This window comes from Podarcis melisellensis, assembly GCF_964234715.1.
Source record: "Podarcis melisellensis genome assembly, chromosome: 6".
In the NCBI taxonomy this organism is placed as follows: domain Eukaryota; kingdom Metazoa; phylum Chordata; class Lepidosauria; order Squamata; family Lacertidae; genus Podarcis; species Podarcis melisellensis.
In genome coordinates, this window is record NC_138538.1 from 45,748,145 (window position 1) to 45,774,614 (window position 26,470).

At 44.2% G+C, this 26,470-nt stretch overlaps 1 protein-coding gene across 2 annotated transcripts; it reads left to right on the top strand.

Moving 5' to 3' along the window:
- The first annotated feature begins 4,177 nt into the window (after positions 1-4,177).
- On the top strand, positions 4,178-22,141 carry PI16 (peptidase inhibitor 16). Of its 2 annotated transcripts, none has more exons than XM_081916555.1 (5): positions 4,178-4,607; positions 16,237-16,455; positions 17,570-17,679; positions 19,312-19,400; positions 20,424-22,141. In XM_081916555.1, the coding sequence occupies exons 1-5, from the start codon at positions 4,434-4,436 to the stop codon at positions 21,263-21,265; spliced, it is 1,434 nt and encodes a 477-aa protein (XP_081772681.1). In that variant the 5' UTR covers positions 4,178-4,433; the 3' UTR covers positions 21,266-22,141. The 2 variants fall into 2 exon arrangements, with proteins under 2 accessions (XP_081772681.1, XP_081772682.1); XM_081916556.1 differs by lacking the exon at positions 4,178-4,607 and adding an exon at positions 13,725-14,127.
- The last annotated feature ends 4,329 nt before the right edge of the window (positions 22,142-26,470 follow it).

Consider the following 26,470-nt stretch of genomic DNA (forward strand, 5'->3'; position numbering starts at 1 on the left):
TGTGCAGTTCCACATATAGCACATCAGGCATTTTAAAAAAAAGAATGCCATGGCTGTGGGAGCAAGCTCCCTCTAGGCACAGCTGGTTTGCCTGGTGAGAAACGTCTTATAGACTCTTGCCCATGTTATAGGCTCTTGCCGCCCACTGTCAGAAATCGACAAAGAATGCATGTCATAACAGACTCTTGAGCAACTCTGTGGGAGCAGGCCATCTCTGCAGTTAAATCTTTGGCCAGGGCCACTATGACACTGAGTTCAGTTTCACCCTGTTTGCCCTTGCTATTGTCTCTTCAATCAGTTTCAGTTGCTGTGACAGCTCTCGTTGGCTACACAGTGAACCCTCTTGCTTCCACTTATTGGTACTTACTCAAATGCCTTTCATATTCGATTGCAGTCTATAGTACTCAAGTAGCAAGTGGGTTATGTGGAAGACTTTCCTCTTGGGTTTGAGACCACTAGGAGCATGTCCAAGAAGCTCACATTGAAGACTTTGGTGTCAGATAAGCATGAAAGCATGAGATGCAGGATGAGGGCCAAGCACTTTCACATAGTTGATTTGCACATTTATTATGTTGTGTGTGTTTGGTGGATTTCTTAATATTGCAAACATGAGTTGATGTTCCTCCCACAGGCAAAATGGTTGTGCCAGTCAAAGGGAAATTTACCTCCAAAGTTATTACCTTCGTTTTTTGAAAAACATCCTTTAAACTATATATGGGACAGCACAGGTGACCATTCAATTAGATGCAGGTTATGGTTCATTCAGTGGTGAGAAACCACTGGTTTTTTAATTACTTGCAATAGCTGCAGATTATATACCATGGGCATTTAGGCTTCCCATAAGACTTACATGTAAATTATATGTTGATCTCCAGCAGCAGTTTCTAGATCAACTCTGCATCCCCAAAAGGAAACCAGAGTTAGAGGTCATACATTTTCTATTATTGGGGAATAATCAGGAGCTCACCAAGTTAGTGGCTAAATATCTTTATCTGGTTTTTGTCGTCAAAACACATTGCAGACGTCTGATCTCCCTGGAGACCTAGAGATGTAATGTTAGACTGCTCTGCCTCTTTCATCCGACAAATGTTTTGTGTCACTGGGAAGGCAGTAATTCTGTATTGATTTGCTATAGATGTTTGTATGTGATGCCAATAAAAGGTTTGATGATGATAAGACTTACAATGTGTTCAAAATAAACTAATTAAAACAATCTCATTACATAGACTGCATTGAAACTAAAGTGATTCCATTCCCTTAGTTAATGAACTTTCTTATTACGGTAAATATTATATAAAACGGAGCTTATCGTGACCAGCGATGCCTGTGCACAGTCTGCTTCCCTTTAACTGTACCCCTGATAAGCTCTCAATCTCCTCTATTAGCTCTTGTATTTCAGCTTCAGACGCCTTTATATTAATGTGAAGAAGGTGCCTTTACTGGACAAGATTTCAAGCTACCCTGCATATTCTATCAATTGTTGTAAAAAGACAGGTGTATTTCTCAGCTATAGAGAGGGACTGGGCTTACCTATTTCTCATTTACGTATAGGAGTCAGATGGTTTGCAAACCCATTGGGATTTTATATACAATGCAATGACCTGCAGAAGGATAGGAATGGCCAGGTTGTCTTCATATAGCATTACAACAGATAGCCTATAAAAGGCAGTCCATATATTGTTTGGTGGATTATCCATTTACTGGGATGCAACTGATGTGAATGAATAGTTGCAGGGTTTTGGATATGATTTGCTGGGGTGGTTATAATCAACACCCTGGGGCTACTTCCAACATTTTTCTTTGCTGCACATCACTTTTTATTGTATATAATTTTTAGGTCACCTTGAAACCTTCATGGTATAAAGCAGGCACCCCCAAACTTGGCCCTCCAGATGTTTTGGGTCTACAACTCCCATCATCCCTAGCTAATAGGACCAGTGGTCAGGGATGATGGGAATTGTAGTCCCAAAACATCTGGAGGGCTGAGTTTGGGGATGCCTGGTATAAAGCCACAAATCTATCATCTATATCATCTATCTATCATCTATCTATCTATCTATCTATATCTATCTATCTATCTATCTATCTATCATCTATCTATCTATCTATCTATCTATCTATCTATCTATCTATCATCTATCTATCTATCTATCTATCTATCTATCTATCTATCTATCATCTATCTATCTATCTATCATCTATCTATCTATCTATCTATCTATCTATCTATCTATCTATCATCTATCTATCTATCTATCTGTCTATCATCTATCTATCTATCTATCTATCTATCTATCTATCTATCTATCTATCTATCTATCATCATCATCATCTATCTATCTATCATCTATCTATATCTATCTATCTATCTATCTATCTATCTATCTATCTATCTATCTATCTATCATCTATCTATCTATCATCTATCTATCTATCATCTATCATCTATCTATCATCTATCTATCTATCTATCTATCTATCTATCTATCTATCTATCTATCTATCTATCTATCATCTATCTATCTATCTATCTATCATCTATCTATCATCTATCTATCTATCTATCTATCTATCTATCTATCTATCTATCTATCTATCTATCATCTATCTATCTATCTATCTATCTATCATCTATCTATCTATCTATCATCTATCTATCATCATCTATCTATCATCTATCTATCATCCATGATTAGGGTCTTTCCAGATGGTTGTTTAACCATGAAAGACTGATTCAATCAATCAATCAATCAATCAGTCAGTCAATCAGTCAATCACCCACCCAGATCTTAGCACTGTGCTGTACACTATACTTGCCCTAAACAATGTTAAGTTGCATAAAAAGCAGAAGCCTTGCTTCAGAGGAATAACCTTGTCCCACATCCCACGTTTGCAAGTTTACAAAAATGATTAGTACAGATGTGCATTCCTTTATGAGAGAGTGGGGAGCAGCCCACAGCCTTCAAAGAACTCGAAAGGAGAGAGAGATGGAGGAGTCACAACCTGGGTGCAGTTCTGAGGGAAGAGGTTAGCACTACTATCCCGTTTGAAGGTGTAGCGAGGAGCATAGCCTAGAAAGCCTTTTTAAAAAGGATATTATTAATGGTGGTGTTGGTGTTGCACAACTGTTCCTCATTTCATGTGATATCCCAGGCATATCTAACCAGTGTCCCCGGCATGCAGCCACATTCTGCGGAGCATTCAAAATTCCAGTTAAGTTCTCATGGGAAAAAAAGCTTAATTTTGCTACAGTAAGCAATTACCACTTTTCCCAGAAGTAAAACTGTATTTCACACCAAGTTTTATCTTCTGGAAATACATGTTGCACAGGATTCAGAAGTAACGACTTCACAATTAATATGCATCAATTGGAAAACACCGTTTGGAAGCACCATGAAGCTATATGGGCTGCTTCTCTCTCACTAGATATTTTCTAAAAACTGTAGGTTCAGCTCTGTAGATGGCATGTCTTTCCGCCCAAGCCTGATCTTCCATGTTGAGTAACAGCCTCTTGGGTCATGGATCTTCATGTGGAATTCCCCTGAACTCTTGCGGACATGCAGATCTTGCCATATCTGGTTCAACTTCCAGATGATACCATCAGAGTATTAAAACACCATATGCCTTTCACTATCTATTTTGCTGTTGCTGTCCTTTATCATTGCTGTAGGTGCAAAACTGCCAAAAGTCTTTCCCTCTGTTGAAAATGAAGGCAGTACTCTGCATTATTTGTAATTTGCATTGCGTTGCAACACACAAGGGGCTCATTGCTGCTCAAACATATAGCTTATCCTTGCCCATTTTCCCCAGCCTGAGCCATGTAGATAGACAATGGTCTGGAAGGACCACAGGGTTGATCCAAGTCTGATAATGGCTTTGGTCCTGGTATTATTATTATTATTATTATTATTATTATTATTATTATTAAACTCAGTGTTACTGGCAGCACCATCACATGCAGTCACTGCGTCTGGCATAATTTTGCTGATGAGTGAAGACAACCCTGAGGGTAGTTTTTGAGTTTGGTTGACATGTAAACTATTTGGAAAGTGAGGGGAGGGGTGGGTTAAGTGCACAAATGGGCTGGATCCTGCTTAGGGTTACTGGTATGCTTCAGCATCAGGTTACAGCACCATGACCCCTCAAGCCAGAGTTCCTCTTACTGGAGGAACAGTTGATGCATCATTTTCATGCACACAATTGATTTCATCGAATGGGCATGGCTCATCTGACCGTCCCTTAAGGACCATTATTCTCCTTCCATCAATGATACTCTGTGAGATGGGTGTGTCCCCTCTATGGCTCCGAAAGGCATTCTAATAAAAAGATAAATTTCCTCCTTGCGATCTTGGGCTTTGGGTGTTCCTTACTCTGGGAAGGGATTTAAAGCTGTCTGCCAGACCCGTGGGCTGTTAAAACAAGACAGTGCCACAATGCTGAGCTCAGGCCTGCAAATTCCCCCCCTCTTCCTCCTCCTCCTCCTCCTGTTGCTCACAGCGATGGAGCTCGGCTGCTCTTTTACAGAGGAGGACAAGAAGTTACTCGTGGACCTGCACAATCAGTATCGGGCTAAGGTTTCCCCTCCAGCTGCAGATATGCTGAAAATGGTAAGTGAGCCTTGGGCAGCCCTGGACTTTGCTGTAATGTCGGGATTCAGAGACTTTCTGTCTTGCTCAGAATATTTCTCTGGAAAGAGCAACTTTGTTTGTTTGTTTGTTTGTTTAATAAAATGATGGTTTAGAGTTTCCCTTTCTTTTGTGCGTCTGCATCTAAGTAAGTGACTGAGACAAGTAAATGCAAAGCTTTTCGGTTCTAACTGAAATGAGCACCTAGACTGATTTTCTCTGTAGATCTCCATGGTGTACTTTTACATGCCAAATATTTGTTTTAAGCACTGTGCTCTATTTGTGTGTAAGGTGTTCTGTTAACTTCAGAAGTCTGTTTCCTCAAATGAGTTTGAGCTTTGTAGATACCGTAGCACTAAGCATTTCACTGGAGCTTTACAAATGGAAGGATCACCTGCATTTTATCAGCTTCCTGTGATGAATTAGTTTAAGTGAAAGAAGGCATCTTGGACCCAGCCGCCACAATTCTGTGCCTGGTTATGATATCAAGCAGCTTTGTCATTTGGGGGCAAGTTCCTTTTCCTCTGTTCCCTCCCACCCTTATTGTTTGTACTGAGAACGCACAGCTCACAATTCTACCAGAGCATCATTTGGACTTCTATACATACTGAAAGAAAAAAAGAAAATAAAAAAGATCAGGCTGCACGTTTGTAACTCATTAGTTTCAGGGGACACAAAACAGACCTCTTGCCTTTTGGTTGTGCTCCTGTTGCCGGAGACTCGGCACTCAAACATCACTCTGGCATGGCTGATTACAAATGATTCTCCTTCCTCCAGCCCATCTGATGGTAGCACCATAACTAGTGAGACCCTGTGTGTTAACATGGTCATCTAGTTTCAACAGGAATCTATTGGATAGTGCCTGTGTCATCATTGTTGACAAGATCCGCAACACCTACTTCTACCCATCTCCACCCCCCACCCCCCTCAAAAAGGTTTTGTTTTAAATTTATTTCTTCATTGCTGGGCTTATTGCTTCAGCTTCCCCTCCTATGATTCAGGTTTGTTTAGGTTCAGGAAAGGGGTGAGAGAACTTACTGCTTACCTGCTTTGCAGTGAAAGCTGAAGGACCGCCACCTGCACGATGTTTTGATGGAGAATGCAATTTATTGGAGGTAGGCTGGCCTGGCTGGGATGCTAAGGGCCTGCTGATTGGACATTTTAAATCTGAGTCCTGCCTCTTTGAACTGGAGGCAGAGGGAGGAACAAGAAATCAGGCTGTACTGAGGGAAGGCTGGGCAAGCACAAGTGAGGTGAGAGAAAAAGGGGTTTCCCGTCTTTTGGGGGGCAGGAAAAGTGAGTCTTTGGGAGTAAATGAACTGATTGGGGGGTTTGCCAGTGGGAAATGTGGAATTATTTTTTTGGGGGGGAAATGATCCGGAGAGTTAGTGTTTTGGGCTAGAACTGCACCTCTGCCTTGTACTTTTGTGGTCTTCAGTAAGTAACTCATCTGCATGTAACCCAGACCTCTTAAGAGTCAAAGTAGATGGAATATGGGAGTCTGTCAACTGATTTCCCGAATATTGACTCTTTTTGAGATTTATAAAGCAACTGTGGGGAGGAGATCAGAGGCACAGTGTGCTTGGGAGGCAGGTTAAACTTTGCTCCTATGCCTGTAACTAAATCTAAATTGCCGTCCTGCCACTGGTATTAGCCATGGGTGGGGAAGGGGGTATAGGCAAGCCCCTCCCTGGTGCCTGCATTTAAGTGTTGACCCATTGGGATCTCCCACATCACATCTAGGATGGCTCCTGCAGTGGCTGGCCAAATGTGTCTGTGATGTTTTCAGAGAGGACGTGGGGGAAAGAGCACATAACTCTATGCTGCCTCTGAACTTAGCTAACCCATTTAGCTAGCACAGCTTGTAGGTGATGCTTCCATGGCTGGAGCAGATAGTAGAAGTTTTGGAGGAACCTGGGTGATGGGAATGGCTTAGCAAGGTAAGCAGGGGATGATTTTGAACAGCATCTCTTCTTGGCAGCAATGGCTGCCCCCATTATGATACAGTTTTGTGTACAGATGACAAACCCTTTTTTCAAATATAAAAATTAACCCAAAGTTTGACTCATATTAAATGTGAGTGATAAGTGATGGGATGACAAATGATCACCAGCCTTAATTGGCTTTATCACTTTTCTCAGCTTCTCTGTGATGAGATTAATCATACAGCAGAAAGCAGGTCCTTAGATTCGTGTTAGCTAAGCAAGATATGCAACGATCATGCTTATTTTATTTACGGCATTTGTACCCTGCCATTTAGCCAAAAAAAAAGTTCTCAGAGCTGCTTACGAAAATCAGTACTAAGACAGAGCCTGCCCTCGGGCTCACAATCTCTAGAAAGGCATGACACACAAGGAAAAAGGATTGAGGGGGAGGAGGGACAAGCAAGCTCCAGCACACACACTTAAACATACAGCCAACAAAAATACCTTCGAGAATAAACTGACCCTTAGTTACTTTGTTGTTGTTGCTTAGTGGACCATATTTGCTTGGGGGAGATTCACACACAGGCTAAAACTTTACTGCACGTTTTCCCCCCACATGGTGACTCATAGCTGAATATATGAACTGTCTCCTGTCATTGCAAAATCCTGGAAGCCATGTCAGACGTCACCTGATGTTACAAACATACATGGTGCCTTCTTTTAAACACAAGTGTATAGGTACGATATGAGTTAGAAGTTCAATAAATTCTAAACTAGTCAGAAAAACAAATTTTAGCTAAATGCTGTTGAATTGTGAAATATGCTGGCTTTATTCAGCATAAAAACCACTTTTAAAAAGACATTTCAAGTGCATTGTACGTCTTGGGCATTTCTAGGCTGATACAGATGGATTTAATTTTATTTCACTTTTATACCTCAGCTGTGCCTGTATTAATCTTTTCATGGTTCTTGTACATATGCATATCTTTCTGAAATACTGAAATTGTTTTCTTTAAAAATACTGAATTTTCTGAATTGTACAAGCATAGCCATACACATCCTGATACGTCTGATACTTTAAGGAGGCTGGAGCTTGAGATAAGATCGTGTAGTTGCCTGTTGCAGGATGCTAATATTACTTTATTTTAAAAGTAATTAAAATATTCTATATCACTTTTGGGTGGCTTTAGAAGAAAAGAAAATACAATTCAAAGCAATAACAGAATTAAGCCAAACTTTTAAAACCAACATTAAAATAATGTCAAAACCCAGCCAGAATAAAAATGTTTTTACCCTCGTGCCAAAACAAAACTCACCAGGGATGGGGGCAGGTCTAACCTCCCTTGGGAAGGAGATCCATAACCAGGGTGCTACCACCAACAAGGCCCTGTCCTATGTTTTCACCAACCTTCTGGTGGTGAGTTTAGCTCCCCCCCCAAAAAAAGCCAGCAGATGAGCTCCACCAGGTGTCTGTGGTGAGTGACTCTAGGGGTGCAACCGAAACACAAAAAGAACAGCTCTGATTGAAGAGGATAACTAGTAAGAGTCTAAAACTTTTTAGAAGTTTTCTAACCTGGTGCTCTTCCAAGTGTTAATGGACTACAGCTCCCTTCATCCCCAACCACTGGCCATGCTGTCTGGGGCTGATGGGAGTTGGAATCATGCAACATCAGGAGGGTCTGAGGTTACCCATCCCTGCTGTAAGAATTCTGCCAAGAACCATTCATAGCCCTTTAATTAGATATGTCCTCCTGCAGTTGGTGTTTGGGTATGTGGTTCTCTCAGTAAGTGGAGCACAAACAGTAATGGAGCATGGAATGTGGTGTGCTTTTTCCTTAAGTGATTTCCTGTAGCAGGTCATGGATTTATTTATTTTTAATGATAGCCCACTTTTCCTCCGTTCTTGAGTTCAGATCAGCTAACAACAAGACATTTAAAATAATACCCTGTCAATAAACCAGACCCATAATCAGACAGCAATATATAATCAATCTCGGCGGAACGATAGCTAGAAAAACATCTGTCTTCTAAAAAACCCAACATTAAGCCAGCTGGTGGAATGCATATAAAGATGAGACCGGACAGATCTCAGCAAAGACATTTCAACGCATTGGTGCCATGACTGAAAAGACCCTGCTTCTTGTACCCACCCACCCCATCTCAGTTGTGGCTCCTGATGTAAACCAGAAAACACTGGAGGGAACATGCAGAGAAAGGCAGCTCTTCAGTACCTAGGCCTTGTAAGCTATTTGAACCTTAAGGTAAGAAGTAGTAGCTTTAAAACTGGAAGCAGTTGCAGATCAACAACTACCAGAACAATATGCTCCATCTGGCCTTCAGCAGGACGTTGTGAAAATGTGAAGAACTACTCGTCTGGACGGACCCTTTGGCTTTTTAGTGGAACAAAACGTGCTGATGTGTATATATTTTGTTTCACTTCTGGCCTGAAGAGTGGGAAAGACCTGCTGATGTTGTGAGGCTGCTTCCAAGCTGAAGGCTTTTGAAATTATCAGGTGTGTCTCAGGAGTCTCGTGTTTGATTATACAGTGGTACCTCAGGTTAAGTACTTAATTCGTTCCGGAGGTCTGTACGTAACCTGAAACTGTTCTTAACCTGAAGCACCACTTTAGCTAATGGAGCCTCCTGCTGCTGCCGCGGCGCCGGAGCACGATTTCTGTTCTCATTGTGAAGCAAAGTTCTTAACCTGAAGCACTATTTCTGGGTTAGCGGAGTCTGTAACCTGAAGCGTATGTAACCCGGGGTACCACTGTACTTGCAATACAGATGAGAATGGTGCTGATGGCTGCTAGTCCAAAAAATGAACTGATTGGGTTCTGCTCAGGTGACATGGCAACAGTGGGGCTTAAATAATTTCAGTTATGTCAGCCCCTATGCTATACTTCCTAGATGTATCCTGTGTGGTAGTACTAGTACTGCTTCTGGAAATGCTCCTTCTCTCTATTCAAAATGTGGATCCTAAAAGTTACCTCCATCTGCTTCAGGCTTCTCCCTATGCTTTCCACCCCCCTTTAACATCAGACTTGCAGTCAGTTTCTTCTGTTCCCAACCCCCACCCCCTTCTCTGAAGTCACACTTTTCAATTTTGTTTGGATCAGCAGAACTGGTTGCCTTGGAAATTTTTATATATACATTAAGCTATGTCTGCCAAACTATATTCTAATGGAACAAGAAAACCAGCTGTTGGATTCTTATATATGGAGTCTGGCTCTGGTTCATGAAAAAGGGAATAATAAACTCAAGCTGGACCTGCCATTTCAGCCCCTCCCAAAAATTATGCAGAGGGCTGCCCCAGAGGGGGAGGAATTAGTGTCCCAGGAACTGACCTTCTGTTCTTCCAACCTTTCAAAGCTATTTTGATCAAGAAAAATGAGAATGATTGCACCACAGACCTAATAGTTTTAATGGTAACACCTTCTCCCCAGAAAACTATAAGCGAGACCAGTGGTTCCCAATTAGCAAAATACTGTGGGCGCCTTGTTTTTCAAAAGCCAAGCCATGGACCCCTTACTTTTGAAAATGTTTTTGGTATGTGAATGGTGCCATGGACCCCCAGTTGGGAACCACTGAGCTAGGCTATTCTCTCCAAGGTCCCCAAATCTGACAGCCTTGTTTTCAAATGGCCAATTAGTGTTGCCTTCAGCATTCTGGGCTGGGCTTATCTTTTAGCAGTGGCAGTAATCCTTTCAATCCTTTTCAAAATTTTATTTTTTCACCACCACAGATGGTGGCAGCAGACCTTCCCTCTTGACCCAGACGCCATGTTTGTTACCATAGAGTCCGATAAATTGAAGGAACTGGGCTTGGAGACAACCCTGGTAGTTTGGAAGATCCTTCTCAAAATGTGCGGCCAGCCTCCCAAACATAGCTGTCAATGCTTCCCTTTTTAAATGGGAAATTCCCTTATTCCGAATAGAATTGCTTGCAAGAAAAGGGAAAAGTTGACAGCTATACTCCCAAATCTCCATCTTCCTCTGCCAGCACAGATCAAAATCCAAGTGTGAAGTCCACCTGACTTAACTGCCTCCTGCAAGCATGCCAAAGCTTTCTCCAGGATCAAAAGGGGAGGGGTGTCATAATATTGTTTAAGTGAAGGGATATGTTGTAGTATGGGAGGGGAGTGCTTTCAGGTCCAGGGCAGTTGTAACAGCCAGTGAAAGAACTGCACATTCTGTAATACTCTGTGCTACTGTATTAAAGCAGGCAGGAAGTGAGGACATGGCAGGCACCTGTGGTGGTCTTGGAAAGGCTCATAGGTGCCAGGTGCTGCTACCAGCACTGCATTCTGGGCAACCTGCACTGTGGATGCAGCAGCCAAAACAGGAACATAAGGCAAGCCTAGGCAAACTCTGGCCCTCCAGATGTTGGGGACTACAATTCCCATCATCCCTAGCTAACAGGACCAGTGGTCAGGGATGATGGAGGGGCGGAGTTTGCTTATGCCTAACAAAAGGCAATGGAGGTGGGGACTGTGGGCCTAATTAAGGAAGTTGTTTTCTCCAAACCATGCCCACATATCACTATCATATATGACATCTTGTTTGAAGCCAAATCAATCCAGGTTTGCACTTTGAGAAACATCCTGTGAACCGTAATGCAGCTAGCCTTTGAAATTTGCATGTATCTAAATTTTGCTATGCAGTTCACGAAACAGTTTTTTTAAAAATAAAAATGCATTCATTAGGGGAAAGTGGGTGTAAAAATGAACATATCGATGAAAATAGCACACAAGAATGCACGAGGTTAGGAAAAAATGCTTGCAAAAATGTGCACATTAGTAAAAAAAAAATGCATATAAAAATGCGTATATTAGGAGAAATCTGCACCAAAATGCTAATGATTTTTTATTTTAAAAATCCTCAATTGCTGCAAAATGTGAAGAACTGGATTTAAGACTGGGAAAATGGGAAACGGAGAGAACCACAATTGAGAGAGCCTTCCATCCTTGTAGCTGAATGAGGTGGGAATGAAGTGGCAAGTTCTAAAGCAGTCTTTGACAACCTGGTGCCCTCCAGATATTTTTGACTCTGTCTCCCAACAGCTACAGCCAGCATGGTTCTGGTGGCTAAGCTTGATGAAAGCACTAGTTCAGAACATCTGGAAGGCACCAGGCTGATGAAGATGGTTTTGAGAATGGGTTATGTCACTCCAGACTACAGGTGGAAGAATCACTTTTTACAACAGATCTTTGAATAACCAACTCCCTGCAAATAGAAAACTAGCACATAAAGGAACTTGAACTTTTACCCTGACAGGCTACCTTTTTATTGGCAAAAGGTTTTTGGTTTTTTTGAAACTTCTACATGTTGATGCATTCAAAAATGGTACTTTCCGTGAAGTGATGCAGGGTTGGGACAGGAGAGTCCATTCTAGCAGCTCAGATTTCTACTGTTCTGCTGTATTTATATGCTAAGTCTCCATGTATTCCTATGGGAGTTTGAAAATTCACATCTGCAATGCAGGACTGTGAAGATTCCTGTTCTGCTTCTGTATGTGCTCCTTGGCATCCTCAAAAGTCATGCAACAGAGGTGTGTCTGGCATCTTCATTACACATGTTTTGGCAAATGCTGAAAACACACCCCTTCATCCTGGCTTTTGACCCTTGAGATGCATATTTTTAGGACCCACCTTGTTTCTGCGCTTGTCAGCTGTTTCAAGCTGTTTTCAATTATTGTAACCTACCCTGGGACATTTGGGTGAAGGCTGGGCAATAAATTATAACAATAAAATAACAACAATAATTATCAATAGAAAAGACTAGCTACCCTCAAAGTGACCTTCAAGAGAAGTTCCCTGACCTACTGCTGGATCCCACTTGGGCTGAATAAAGTTCCAGCTGTTTATTTAAAAACCACAGGAGACTCCGTCTCTTAAATACTTTGATTTACTCAGACCTTCCTCCTTAAAACTCCACCAGATATTACAATAGAATAACTATGGGGAACTTAAATCTCACTTTGACATCCACCAAATGAAATATTAACAATAGAGAGCATTAAAATGTTGTTATTGGTGGTGGTGGTAGCATTCATCTGTCTCGAGAGACAATGGAATGCACTTCCGGGGGTGAAGTCAAACCACTGAAAAATCATAGCAGCACTGGAGTGACCATTGGAGGGTGTGTGGAGGTCCAAAGGGAAAGCAGAGCATTATGTTTGGCACCAGCTTGGCTGCAGGAGTTTTCCAGAAGGAGGCATACAAGGCGCCATCCAATCGTCTTAGAGACCCTGCTCCAGATTTGTGCGGGGTTTACACCAGGGGGCAGCAACCTTTTTCAGCCGTGGGCCTGTCCACTGTCCCTCAGACCATGTGGGGGCCGGATTATATTTTTTGGGGGAAATGAACAAATTCCTATGCCCCACAAATAACCCAGAGATGCATTTTAAATAAAAGGACACATTCTACTTATCTAAAAACACGCTGATTCCCGGACCATCTGCGGGCCAGATTGAGAAGGCGATTGGGTTGGATCCAGCCCCCGGGCCTTAGATTGCCTACCCCTGGTTTACATCTTAGTCTTTTCTTCTCCCAGAGATATCTTGCAAGGCAGCAGAGGTTTAGGATCAGAGTTTTCCTTCTCCAAAATTCATGTTGTGGTTACTGTAATGCACTCTATCTGGGGCTTCCCTTATACTTGATCCTGAAGCTGCAGTTAGTACAGGGCAGGGCGGTTGCTCATAGGAGTGTGACCTTTCCTGAATATATCGCCTCTGCTCAGAGATCTGCACCGTTTGCCCATTTGCCAAATTGTTGGAATATTCTGCACGGTTCAAGCTGTTGCCCCTCTGTAAAGGATATTGTAGGACAGGGAAAGGTATAGATGAGGGCAGCTAAAGTGATCCAGCAGCTGGAGCAGCTCTCCAGCAAGGAAAGGTTACAAATTTTGGCACAATTTAGTTTAGAGAAAAGTGGGACAACTTAGAGGTGTATGAATTCATGCAAGGCTATTGTCTGCATGACCTGTTTGTGCACTTTTCAGAACAATCTGGTTGGTCCTTTTGGGTAACAGGATGCTGGACGAGGTAGGCCCTTGGCCTGACTCAGCAGGGCTTTCCTCCACATGGTCATAGTCATACAATTCCATTGTGCATTGTTCTAGCTCTGTGCTGAGATTCCCACCCTTCAGTCTGCATTGTTTTGTAGAACTCCCCAATCCTGCTTGTCACATTGGAAAGCCGAGAGGAAACTCAGTGTGTTGAGTTCAACAAAACCTGCGGCCAGAACAGGGTGGGAAATTCACCATAGGGATGCTGGATTCCATGTCAAGAATAGCTTCACGCTTGGAAGCGAAGTGGAACCAGGACCATTTCTCCTCTGCCTCCACCAAAGCAAATTTCTCTCTCCTCCTGACCAAATAGATGACACACCATTCCTTGCGGCAAACGGCTCGCTCCAAGATGTCTTAGAGGGGTGGGCCTCAGAATTTGTTAGTCAAGGCTGTCTCTTGGTTTTGCTTGACTGTTTTGGATGGCAGCGCAGAAGCCCTGGCAGCTCCTTTGAAGAAGAAGAAAACATTGCCTCAGTTTTCTACTGTAACCTTCCCTAACCGCACTCTCTTGTGCGTAAACGCTCTCTGCTCTTCCTGCTTAGCAACTGCTGCTGCTAAAGTAGCCTGTGGAGCTCAGCTGGATAAGAAGGGACTGTCTATCACGGCACTAGAGGGATCTGCTGGCAAGCAGCTGTTGGTCTCTGTTAAGTAACAAGCTTTCCAGATGTTTGCATTGGCTCTGGCCAAGCACAGCTGTTAAACTGGGCATGACTTTATCCTCACAGTAGGGAGGAGTTCTGCATATTTACTGTACCTTCCTCTTAGCAGGGTTGTAAGGGAGAGAGGGGGCTTTGTACCTCAGCTCTGCTACTGGCCTCCGAACCCATCCTGCACCTTATGCCAAATGAGGTGGTAGGCTGTGAGAGTCCTGGATGGCGGCCCTCTCCCTGACGTGCTAGATTACGACATCTGGGAAGCATTTCTTAACGCTCCTCCACATAAAATCCTCACGGAGGATTTCAGAAACTGCCCTGTGAGGAAGAGCAGCAAACAATCTGCTCAGGGAGTGGAAAGTGGTGGAGTCAGCTGCCCACCGCACCAGGTCTACCTCTAGTGACAGGAGCGATAAGTAGCTGGCAGGTTCCATCTGGTCACCCAGAAGGCCAAAGCCTCACCCTATGAAGTCAGCAAATTCTGGCTGACCAGGAAGGTTGAGTCACTAGACTATTTCTCTGTGGTCTGACAGGCCTGCCTTTTGAACTCTGAGAAGCCCTTTTTCATCCTAGCTGACTGTTATAAGATCTTTTGTAACATTAAGAATGTTGTGCCTTGGTTTGCTTGTATTTCCTCTTCCCTCCTCATCCCCTTTTCCTTTTGTGTCATGAAGGCAGAGACGGTGTCATTTTTGTTGACAAAAACCACTCTGGGAACATTTCTGGATGAAGAACAGGCTATAAATGCAGTTAATAAATAATAAGTAAATTTTAAAAGGGGACGCGGGTGGCGCTGTGGGTAAAAGCCTGTGGGTAAAATTTTAAAAGGGGACACGGGTGGCGCTGTGGGTAAAAGCCTCAGCGCCTAGGGCTTGCCGATCGAAAGGTCGGCGGTTCGAATCCCCGCGGCGGGGTGCGCTCCCGTTGCTCGGTCCCAGCGCCTGCCAACCTAGCAGTTCGAAAGCACCCTCGGGTACAAGTAGATAAATAGGGACCGCTTTCTAGCGGGAAGGTAAACTGCATTTCCGTGTGCAGCTCTGGCTCGCCAGAGCAGCAATGTCACGCTGGCCACGTGACCCGGAAGTGTCTTCGGACAGCGCTGGCCCCTGGCCTCTTGAGTGAGATGGGCGCACAACCCCAGAGTCTGGCAAGACTGGCCCGTACGGGCAGGGGTACCTTTACCTTTAAATTTTTAAAAACCAATTTTTTGTAGTAAGCTAGCTCATCAGAGTGAGGACAGCACTAATTCTGTTTTGCTGGTGTAGTAGTTTATTGCAAACCAAAAGTTGGAGCCTTAAAAAAATGTAATCTCCAACTTACAGTCTAGAGTGGCTGCCCCATAATTTTAGCTCTTCATCCTGCATAATGTTTAAAGCTCCCTGGCTTAAAAATGTTTTGCCACATCTAAAAGAGCCAACTGAACACTAATGTTTTGCATCTTTAAATTTATTTATATAAATGAATATACAGTAATCTGTAAGATTGGGAAGCATCTTGTGCTGTCTGTGGTTCAGCCGGTTCGGCAGTAAAGCAGGTTAAGCGATGCTGCAATATTTTCACTATGGATATTGCAGACAGATTTGCCTTGGACTGGTATTTGCAAAGGCACCTGAAGAGGTCCAGTGTTCTCCAAATAGCCAGAAATGATTGCGATTGTGCCTTACAGATGCCTTGAACCACTCAGAGGTCTCTAAACAAGTGTGCTGCATCTGGATACACTAGCTAATTAGGAAGGGTACATGTGAAAACCATTTATAACTGAAGCTGGAAAAGCTGCCTTGAGGACTGACTCCCATTTTTCCTTCTGATGACAACAGCTCCCTCGCCTTGGGCTGAGCTCCAGGCCTTCCTATTGCTAGGCCGGCCAGGCACGCTGACCAAATTCCAGTGGGAAGCACTCCTGCGGTTGGCCTGTATGAGAAGCCGTTCTGCGTGACGGTGACGTCCTGCTTTGTCCTAATTTCAGAGCTGGGATCCAGAGCTGGAAGCCTTTGCCAAAGACTACGCAACAAAATGCATCTGGGAACACAATGCGGAGCGCGGACGTCGAGGCGAGAACCTCTTTGCCATGTCTGGCGACCTGGATGTGAAGATGGCGGTGGATGAGTGGTACAACGAGTACGCCTTTTATAATATGACAACATTAACCTGCCAAGAAGGGCAGATGTGTGGTCACTATACACAGGTATCTGATTATATCAGTGGTTTTCAACCAGTGTGCCATAACATCCCGGGGTGCCTTGAATGATGGTCAGGGGTGCCATGGGCAACACTGGCCTCTGTCCATCTTTCCTTCCTTCCTTCCTTCCCTCCTCTGATGCCCTCTCTCATCTATGCTTCCCAAAAGCTTGCACAGCTGTTTGTTGCAGCAGCCCTGGCTATAAGCTCCGAGGGCAAATGGTGCCTCTGGGGCTGGCCAGGGGGTGCTGGTTGCCAGGAGCTGAGGCAGCCTTGGAGTAAGCAAGCAAGCAGGCAGGCAAGGGAGCCCTTGTTATTGGGAATGGGCAGACAAGTCCCAGGACCCTGTGGGGCAGTGTGCTTTTCTTTTTTCTTTCTTTCTTTTTTTGCATTTTATGTTATTTTGAATAATGAATGGAACAGCTGTAATATTTAATAAAATCAATAAAGATCATTGGGGGGGGGGGAGACAAGTCCCAGGCTCCTGTGGGGCAGTGTGAGGAGGCACCTCTCTTTGGGGTGGGGGTGGGGGCAGCTCAGAGACCAGGGGCGGCAGCAGCAGCAGCGTCTGCCCAGAGGACTCCCAAGGAGAGGAGGCTGAGGGAACCCCTCTGGATTATGTCATCCTGGGAAGAGCTGAGGGCAAAGCCTGGGAAATGGTGGTAAGTAGGCATGATGGCTGCGTTCTACCTCCTTAGTCGGAGGCGATGTGCCTCTGCCAGTTGCTGGGGATTCACAAGCACTCATGTCCTGCATGCAGGCTTCCCATAGGCATCTGGCTGGCTACTGTGGGAACAGGATGCTGGAGTAAATGGGCTATTGGCCTGGTCTTCTCATGTACAGTGTAACCTCGGGTTAAGAACTTAATTCGTTCTGCAGGTCCGTTCTTAACCTGAAACTGTTCTTAACCTGAAGCACCACTTTAGCTAATGGGGCGTCCCGTTGCCACCGCGCCACTGCTGCATGATTTCTGTTCTCATCCCGAGGTAAAGTATGGGCTGCGCTGCCATCAGGGGACCAGTGGCTTCCATACAAATGCTTCAAGACTAGAGTGGCAATATCTGTCAATTCTTTTTCTGACTGCAATAGCAAACAGAACTTGCTCTTCCTTACTTGTATAGGTGGTCTGGGCAAGTAGTGAGCGTATGGGCTGTGGGACAGTGTTCTGCGAAACCCTGGAATTCCTGAATGACACCGACATGCATTTGGTAGTCTGCAACTATCAGCCACCGTAAGTTTCATTTTGTCGGGGCCGGGGTGTTTTTTCCTGAGTGTTTTTTGCCTGGCTGGAATGTGCGCTTTGAACCATGTTGATTCTTCTTGCTTGTGCAGTTGCTGCAATTTATTTTCAACTGTTTTTGATGTTTTATTTTACATTGCTGTGAGCTGCCCTGAGCTCTTCTGGTGAAGGGTGGGAGGGTGGTAATACTAAAAATAATGCATAGTACTAAATTTCCCAAAACTATTGTAGTGGCAAGAGGGTGCCTCCCTTGGTCTTAGCAGATAGCGAGGTCTGTTATGGGAGAAGGCATTTCACCAAGTGTCCAGATCCTAAGCCATGTAGGGTATTAATATCACTACAAGCACTATAGGTGGGGGGAGAAATTCAATCCAGTTTGCATTTACAAGTGAATCTCCCTAACCCAAACCCAGATGCCTTTTGCAATTTGCAGTTCTCCTAATTTTGCAATGCAGTTTACAGCCAAGTAATACAAATACTGAGGTTAAGTGTACATAAAAATGCATTAGTGAAAATAGCATATTATAGAAGGGAAAGTTGGTTTACAACAATGTGTACATTGAGCAAATTTAATAATGTGTACATTAGGAGAAATTCTCATGAGGACTTTTTTTGGGGGGTGGGGTGGGGGTGGAATCACAAGCTGATATGGAAGTGTGAAGGACTGATGGGGAGGAAACTGAGAAAAACTGAAACTGACAGATTCATCTGTTCCCCGCTCCACCCAAAGCACAATAGCATATTGACAGTCAGTACAACTCCTTCAGAACTGTTGCATTATGTTCTTGGCAGCTTGGCTGCAGAGTTTTGCTGTTCTCTCATCATTGGGGGGGTGTCATAGAATTTATTGTGAACAAGGAACTATAGCAATGGTAGTCCAAGTGGAGCCTTCCAGTTATTCCACTCCCATCAAGACCAGGCAGCATGGTAAGAGGTTATGAGGGCTGCATCCCATCATTATCTGGGGTAGGTAAGTAGACACCATAACAGCAATAGTTACAGATCAAGGTAGCAAACAGTTACTTGGATTTCATTGTATGTGTACTTCTGACAGGAGTTAACAGGTACTGTAAATATACAAGATAATGAAGAGCCACTTCAGGAGTCAACCTTAGTTAAACTGCAGTTACTCTTGGCACCAGGTTTTTGTATTAAATCCAGGATTAACAGATCTGTGATGCTGCCGCTTCTGAAAATGGGGTCAAATTGGTCAGTATGTTCCCAATGATCTTTGTCCTTTCTCTGCCTTCCTTTACCTCATTTTAAAATGGCAGCTTCCAATCATCTTCATAAGGTCTGCTGGCTGTAGAATCAAGGACAAAAGAGACACAAACTGGCACCAAATAACTGGTGCCTTTTGGCAGTCCCTCAAAGCATCCTCTTTAGCTGAGCTGGCCACCTTCCATCTTCCGAGTGAAGCTGGGAAGGTAGTTACATGCTGGAGAAATGAACTCTTGGCAAAAGCCATCAACGGTGATCATAGAGTGTTCTTAGGTGCAGCTGTCAATGTGAGGGAGCAACAAAATGTTATGAAATTCTTATTTCTATTGTGTCAATGCTCTCCTTCCTTAGGGAAATGCCTAATCAATTTTTTGGGTAACGCCTGGGACTTTTCACTTCCAGGGGGAACATAAAGGGACGCAAACCGTACAAGGAAGGGGCTCCATGTTCCATGTGCCCAGATGGCTATTCCTGTAAGGACTCTCTTTGTGGTAAGTGAGTGGAACTAGAGGAGCCAGCAGATAAGGTGGAGAGCTCCTTATCTGCACCCCAAATTAATGCCACTCAAGGTTACTGTGAAATAAATTTCCACTGGCTGACAGGTGCAGATTATCCAGCCACCTAGGAGTGTAGTGATTTCCTTGGCTGTCTTCACCCAATGATTATCCTTGTCAAAGCTGTTCTCCAGCAGGAGAAGTAAATTCCTTCTTCCCTCTTGTTTTGCTGCTTTGCCAAGGATGGGCAAAGATGCTTGGAGGAACAGTTTCCCTTTCAGCTGCAAACACCTGTCTCCTGCCATTATACACAAGGACCTGCCAGCATTAATCCCCTTCCTCTCCCAGGGTGATGACAGTGTGTTTAAAACATGCTAGCTTTTCTTGTCCTTACCATAGCACCAGGAAGTGGCACTTTGGCTTATATGAATTCATGCAGCACACACACGCTAGAGGTCTTAGCCCTTATTGGTCCCCAGATGGATGGTTATGTCACTCCATGCCATGTACACAGGCCATGTACACCTTTAAAGCACATTTGGAACAGATTCTTTCCCTCAAAGAATTCTGGGCATTGAAGTTTACGAATTGACCATTGGCTGCCCCCTAATGCTGCTCCATCTGAAACAGACCTCCACACCCTAATAGTAGGGATGGTACTGGAAGCCATGACATTCCTTTTATGCATTCTGTCTCTGCTTGGGGTGTCCTATGTCTTGAGTACTATGCTATATGCCATTTCACTGAGTTCTGCCCAAGATGTTTTTTGCATCTTTGGGAGAAAATTCAAATGACATTCCAGTCCAAGTTATGAAGAAATGGATGGCAATGTGCTGCCCTTTAACGGCATCTAGAATCTGCTGCCTGTGACCCTGGCCACACTTGGTTTCAAAGGAGGGCTCACCTTCTGTGCAAAAGTGAAATATCAGCCTTCTGTTCTCACTGGTTTTCTGGGAGGAGGGTGTGGCTTTGGGCATCTGTTTGCTGATTGTTCTGCTGCTCTCTCTTTTTGCCCGCCAGAATCCGGTGTCGACGTGGGAGACGCCACTGCATCGCCTAAGCCGGAGCCAACGGCTGTCTTGACTGCAAGCCCAGCTCTGCAAACTACACCAGATTCAACACCTGATATGCCAGACAGTCCGCAAACAGGAGCAGAATCTGAATCCCCAACAGCTGAAGGGCCAACCTCTTCGCTAGAGCTAACTTCAGACTTATCAAACTCAGACGCAACTGTTTCCTCTTTGGTGACAATGGGAGCTACAACTCTTCGTCCTGCCTCCCCAGAATCAAGAACTGAAAAAGCCACTTCCGCAGAATTTCCTTTGTCTGGTGGCTTAGCCACACCTGAAGCCACCATTAAAAAACCTAAGCCACCTTCAACTCCCCCCACACCAGTGCATTCTACCCCCAAGTCACCCTTGGTCCCTAAACCTGCATTCGGCCCTAAGCCTCCATCGACAGGTAAACCTCCCTCCATGCCCAAACCCCTTTCAGCCCATAAGCACCCCTTCTTCTCCAAGCTACCTGCCCCAAAGAAGCCTCCCGTCTCTAAAACACCTGCACGACATCGCTTGTCAGCTTACTCCAAAGCAATAAACAAGCACAGCAATGCTGCTCAGGCCTCTGCAGATAAGGTACCTGTTTACAACACTGCAGCTAAGGCAGCTTCAATCTCGGTCTGCCTGCCTTGCCTTGGATGCAAACAGATTAGCCACCATGAAGAAATAAAGACTGCGCTTAAAGAGCTGACTTCCAGGTACCCCTATGCTCCGTGCTTTTCGGTGCTTCCCCGGTGGCAGAGGCATAGTAAGTGGGGCAATACACTTAGGAAGGCCAGGCCTTATTGGTTCAACAGTTTATAGCGGTATTTGATCCAACATATTTATAGGCTGAGCCCTCTGTCTTCTCTTTCTCTTTCTGCCCTTTTAGTGAGTTTGCCAGTCTGCTGGGAATAGCACTGTAGCATGGCCAGTGGCTGAAAATTCTGTAGATGGTGGTACAAATCTTGCCCAAGCAATAATGCTCTTGGGAAGTTGCATTTTATTTCCACAACCCCATGTTTTCACCTGTTCAGGAATGTGGAGCACATCTGATTTCTTTTCCCTACTTTCCTTCTCTTTAAGCTTTGTTAGGATCAAGCACGACATACTGTCATGAAACCTCATTCCACCCAATGACTCACCTGTGATCATCCTCCCTCTTGTCTGTGCTCTGTGCATCACAAATGGGGGATCTATTTATTTGCAGGACTGTGCCTGGAAGTCATTCCCAGGCTTCCCATTCTGCTTGTGAATTGGTGACAAGGTGTCTGCATTCTCCACTGGCAACCCATTCTTTACCCCAAAATGCTGATAAAAACCTGGATCTTGAAAACCTGGATAATGTAAAAAAACACCTGTATCTTGAAAGCTGAACAAATTGTGCAAGATAAGCAAAGGCCTGCACACCTACTGAATTCCTTTAGCTGATCCCAAAACATGAATTTGTGCTCCCTTGGTACAGACTCTGGAGCTTTGTGGCTCGGAATACAAACAGTTGTGTTGATCAAAGAATTGGTTGTGCCCACCTGAAATGTAAAGCAAACTGATATGGCTTGTTTGTAAGGAGTATGGAGAGAAAATGAATGACTGATTAGGGAGAGTGATGTGAGTCTCTATAGAAACTCAGTGCACAAGAGCGACATTAAGCAATCAATAAATAAAGTGCATGTGGACCAAATATTTGCATGTGAAAGTGAAGCGAGTGCCTCTGTGAGTGTTTGCATTTGTAGTTCTTCAACTCTGTTCATTACAGTAGATCTTTCTTCAATTGGAACTCTACAAACCACAGTATTTTGATCAGGCAGCATTATTGAGGCTCATTCATAAGGCTATGGCCCTTGCACTTCAGAGGACTTTTTTGACTAGGCCTGCTTGCATATCAGAGATATGTATTAGACTGGACCCCCACGACAGCTGCATTTTGAGCTTTGCACATGTGTTTTGGTAGCATGCTGCATCCCTTCCTGTTTCTGTTGCACGGAACCAGGACAGGTTCCTCTTCTCTTCAGCTGACCCGTCTCTTACGTTTTTTCAAAGCACAACCAGGTGCCAAAGATACCAAAGATCTGGTGACAGACCCACCCAGGAAAGATTCTGAGCAGGTAGCAGCCCTATTTTGCCTTTCTGTTTTCCATTCCTGAGTACTCCCGTTCTGATAAGCCTTCTCCTTTGATGGTTGTCTTATAAGAATATTTGCTCCTGATTGCCATTCTCCTATGCTACTTGTGGTTTGTTTCTTCATCTTGCTGTGTTTGGGGTGCGTGAAAGACAAAGGTGAAACTCTCTCCCTGTTTCTTGCTCCCCCTGACCTCTGTGGCCATTCCGGTTAGATTAGAAACACAGGAAGCTGCCCTTTATCAGGTCAAGTCACCTAGCCCAGAATTGTAACTGGCAATGGTCTGCAGACAGAAGTATTTCCTATCAGCTGCTAACTGATTCTTTAAAAGAAGGAAAAGAGGAGTTGCCAGGATAGAGCTTGAAATTTTCTGCATGCAAAGCATGTGATGTGCTCTAAGGTCCCTCTCAATAAAAAGGCCTGGAGAGTCTAACAGAGCTCCTACTTCTTGGCATCTAGCCTCAGGTGTGATGGTATGGTTCTTTGTGGGTGTGTAAATGAAGGAGGAGAGATCATTTGTATGAGTCTGATTCACAAAGCCATTTTTATCAGTTGCTACAATGGATGAAACATGATGGTGTGAGATGCCTCTTGGCTCAGCTAATAACTGACTGAGCTTTCTTATCATGTGACTGTTGTACAATATGCAAAAGTACATTGCTTGATAACTGACTAGCATCTCAGCCAGGTATGTGAATATGCCTTCAACTTATCACCAAGTTCAACCTGAAACTACTTGACAATACTGGAATGCTATAGTATGCATGTTTGGTTGGATGACTATTCCACTCATTTCAACTGAGCTCACTTTCCGAGTAACTGGGCTTAGAACTGCAACTCTGCATCCCACCTAAAAGTGTGCGTAGCTACAGGGGTACACAGAGCAACTTAGACTGTCATAGCTACAGGAGCAGTCTTTGCTTAGTCTGGCCCACAGTATTTGCAGCTCCCTAAAGCAGAGGTGGCGAACCTGTGACTTTTCAGATGTTGCTGGACTCCAACTCTCATCAGCCCTAGGCAGCACAGTAAAATTTGCAGGATTGTACATCAGAACTTGTGCCCAGTTTACTGCATCTTTGCTACTTCCCTGGGTGGAATCCAGTGTAGTGCTAATGTCCTCATCCTGTTAGCCCAATGATTTCCACTTGCATAATGGGATTTCGCCCCCTATTCTACCTGTGTGCCCCCTGTTCTGGGGCTTCTCCTGGCCCTCCGCAACAGTTTGGGGGAGGGTGTGGGACATGCATGGGGAGAAGAGCAGGAAAGCTCCATTGCACAAGTAGAAATCCTAGTGCTGATGGAACGAGGCAGTTGGATACCGCCCCGGTATGGGGCCACACCACCTCCAAAGATCTGCGATCATGTGCTGCTCCTGAAGTCATTCAGTATCCCATCCTTTACTCCAGGTTAGCCAGTGGCGTGGTTCATAGGAGTGAGACCAAGGGACCAAGACTACATCAGTTCATTTCTTTCCTGTAATTCTGCAGGCAGTGCGCTGTACTACTGTCTCCAATCTGAGAGCAATAAGGCAAAGTTCTCCAGTATCCATATGGAGCCGGCCCTTTCCAGTTGTCTCTAAGGAAGGCCTAGCAAGGCAGGCTTGGGGAAGCTGTGGTCCCGCAACTCCTCCCAATCCCAGCCAGTATGGCTGATGTTCAGAGATGTGGGAAGCTGTAGTCCACTGACATCTGGAGGATCATGGGTTAGGTGCCTTCTCTTAGCAATGGCTGACTCCTACTTTGAAGGAATAGCTGAAACATTGCACACCCCAGTTCTTTCATACAGGTCTTGGCATAGATCAGCTCTAAAGATCAGCTCGTCAGTTTTACCTTGCCTCTTGGGCACATTCCATGTCACCCAGCAAAACAAAGTGTATTGGTTTCCAAAACACAATGTGGGGTGGCATTTTAGATGGATTTCTCAAATTAGTGATATATTTAAAGTGAGATGCCAACCACACACCTTGCCAAACCAGATGATACTGGCTCTAGCCAATGAAGAACGGAGACCAAATTGCTGGACAATTAGGTTCATTGCACGCCACATCCAGGCATTCTCTCCCCCCCCCCCCGTATTGCTGAATGGTCCTTGCATTATACTAACCTCATCATGACAAGCCACAGCTGGCCTAGCTAAGATCCAGTTGAAGGTGCTACTTGAAACGGAGGTCAGCCAATGTGGTGTTCTTTGCTAACAAGAGTTGTGAAGACGGGATTAATTTTGAAATGGTGCAATGAAGTAACATTGTGAGGTGTGTCTTTTAATGCACCTGGAAAATCCTGCTATTAATAAATGTTCTTCTAAAAAACATTGGTCTGGAAAATGCACTGTTTTTGCTGGGTGGTTGCTGGATTCTCTTGTGGATACATTGCTAGAGCTGTTTTGAAAAGGAGGGTTTGAACTAGGTAGCAAGTGGAGTTGCCTGCCCTGCTGAAGGCACCTGAGAAGGGGAGAGTAGCTTGTCTACTGGTGCAAGTGACTCAACAGGTGTATAGGCCCAGATCAAGGAATGCTATATAGCATTTCCCACATCAACTAGCATCCTGGCCTCAGAGAAATAGGATAGTCAGGATTTCCTTACTGAAAAATATAAGCTCAGGACTATCTTTCCATCATTTGATCAATTGAGAGGTAAAGAATGCATGGACACTTAATCCTATTCTGCACCCAAGCAGAAAGGAAGAATAATGAAGGCAGAAATCCTCTTCACACTTACTGTATATGGGAATAACTCTCATTAAACACTGCGGGACTTGCTTCTTAGTAAACACACACAGGCTCGTGCTGCCACTATAAAGTGCGTTTTTTAGTTTTGGCTGAACTTTACATGAGAACTTTACACGAGAAGTAATTACTGTTGCAGAAGTGCAAAAGCTGCAAAGTTAGGGAAATTTCAGTGGTTATTATAATGCTTAAACAATAGTGAAACTGTGGCATTGGCGCACTCTAAATTGCATCAAACAACGGTGTTGAATGCTAACATACAGTAACTTGTGCACTCTTGTGTCATTATGGTTTGCATGGCATTTCAGCAAAACCATGCCCAAAATGGGCATTTCCTGAGTTTAGAGTCTGGTTAATTTGCATTAAAGTATGCAGAGTGCTTCTTTCATTAATATCTGTACAGTAATGCAGCAGTTGCATAATGACGAGCTAAGGTTTTTTGAGGTCACATATTCGCACCAGCTGTTCTAACTTCTAGCCAGTAGATGGCACTGATGAAGGCTGACTGTATTTTTAAACGGCTGACGGTTTTTAAAAAGAAGAGGAAAAGCAACACAGATCCTTGAGCAGTGCCGAACAGACAGCAAGCCTGTTTCTGGCACAGATCTACAGAGACTTTAACTTCTTTAATTAATCAGGAAACTCACTTGTATTTAAGCATCAAATCAAAAGTAATGCCATCTCACACTTGCGCTCTGGCAAGCTGAAAGGAGTGTAATCTTGATGGTTAATAGGATTTAAGACCTACTGATCCTTCTCTCTTGTAATAACCATTAAACAACACAAACACCTAAAAGTGGGTTGTGCTGAGAGTATGGAATGTGCTGAAATGATCTGTCTGCCATGTGTGCTTTAGTTGAATGCTGCACAGATGCCATTCAACATGCAAATCTGGACACGTTGACTACAAATACATACCTTTACCTTTCACCCTTTTTTCTTTTGTACAGCTATTGCACCTGCTGCTGCTGGATGCTGGTGATGACTGGTTAATGGTCTGCTAGGCATCACCAATACAGTGACTAAAACAGGGGTGGGGAATTTGTGGCCCACTGTATGTGTTGGACTACAACTCCCATCAGCCCCAGGCATGGCCAGAGGCCAGGGATGATGGGAACTGGAGTCAGAGCAACAGGGTTGCCATACATCCAGATTTTCCCAGACATATCTGGAATGCTGCAGTCGGC

What these genes read in the sequence shown, in the direction of transcription:
- PI16 (XM_081916555.1), top strand. Translation starts at nt 4,434, where the DNA reads ATGCTGAGCTCAGGCCTGCAAATTCCCCCCCTCTTCCTCCTCCTCCTC. An exon ending in TGTGTGGTCACTATACACAG is followed by an intron (nt 16,456 to 17,569) that starts GTATCTGATTAT and finishes TTACTTGTATAG; the next exon opens with GTGGTCTGGGCAAGTAGTGA. An exon ending in GTCTGCAACTATCAGCCACC is followed by an intron (nt 17,680 to 19,311) that starts GTAAGTTTCATT and finishes TTTCACTTCCAG; the next exon opens with GGGGAACATAAAGGGACGCA.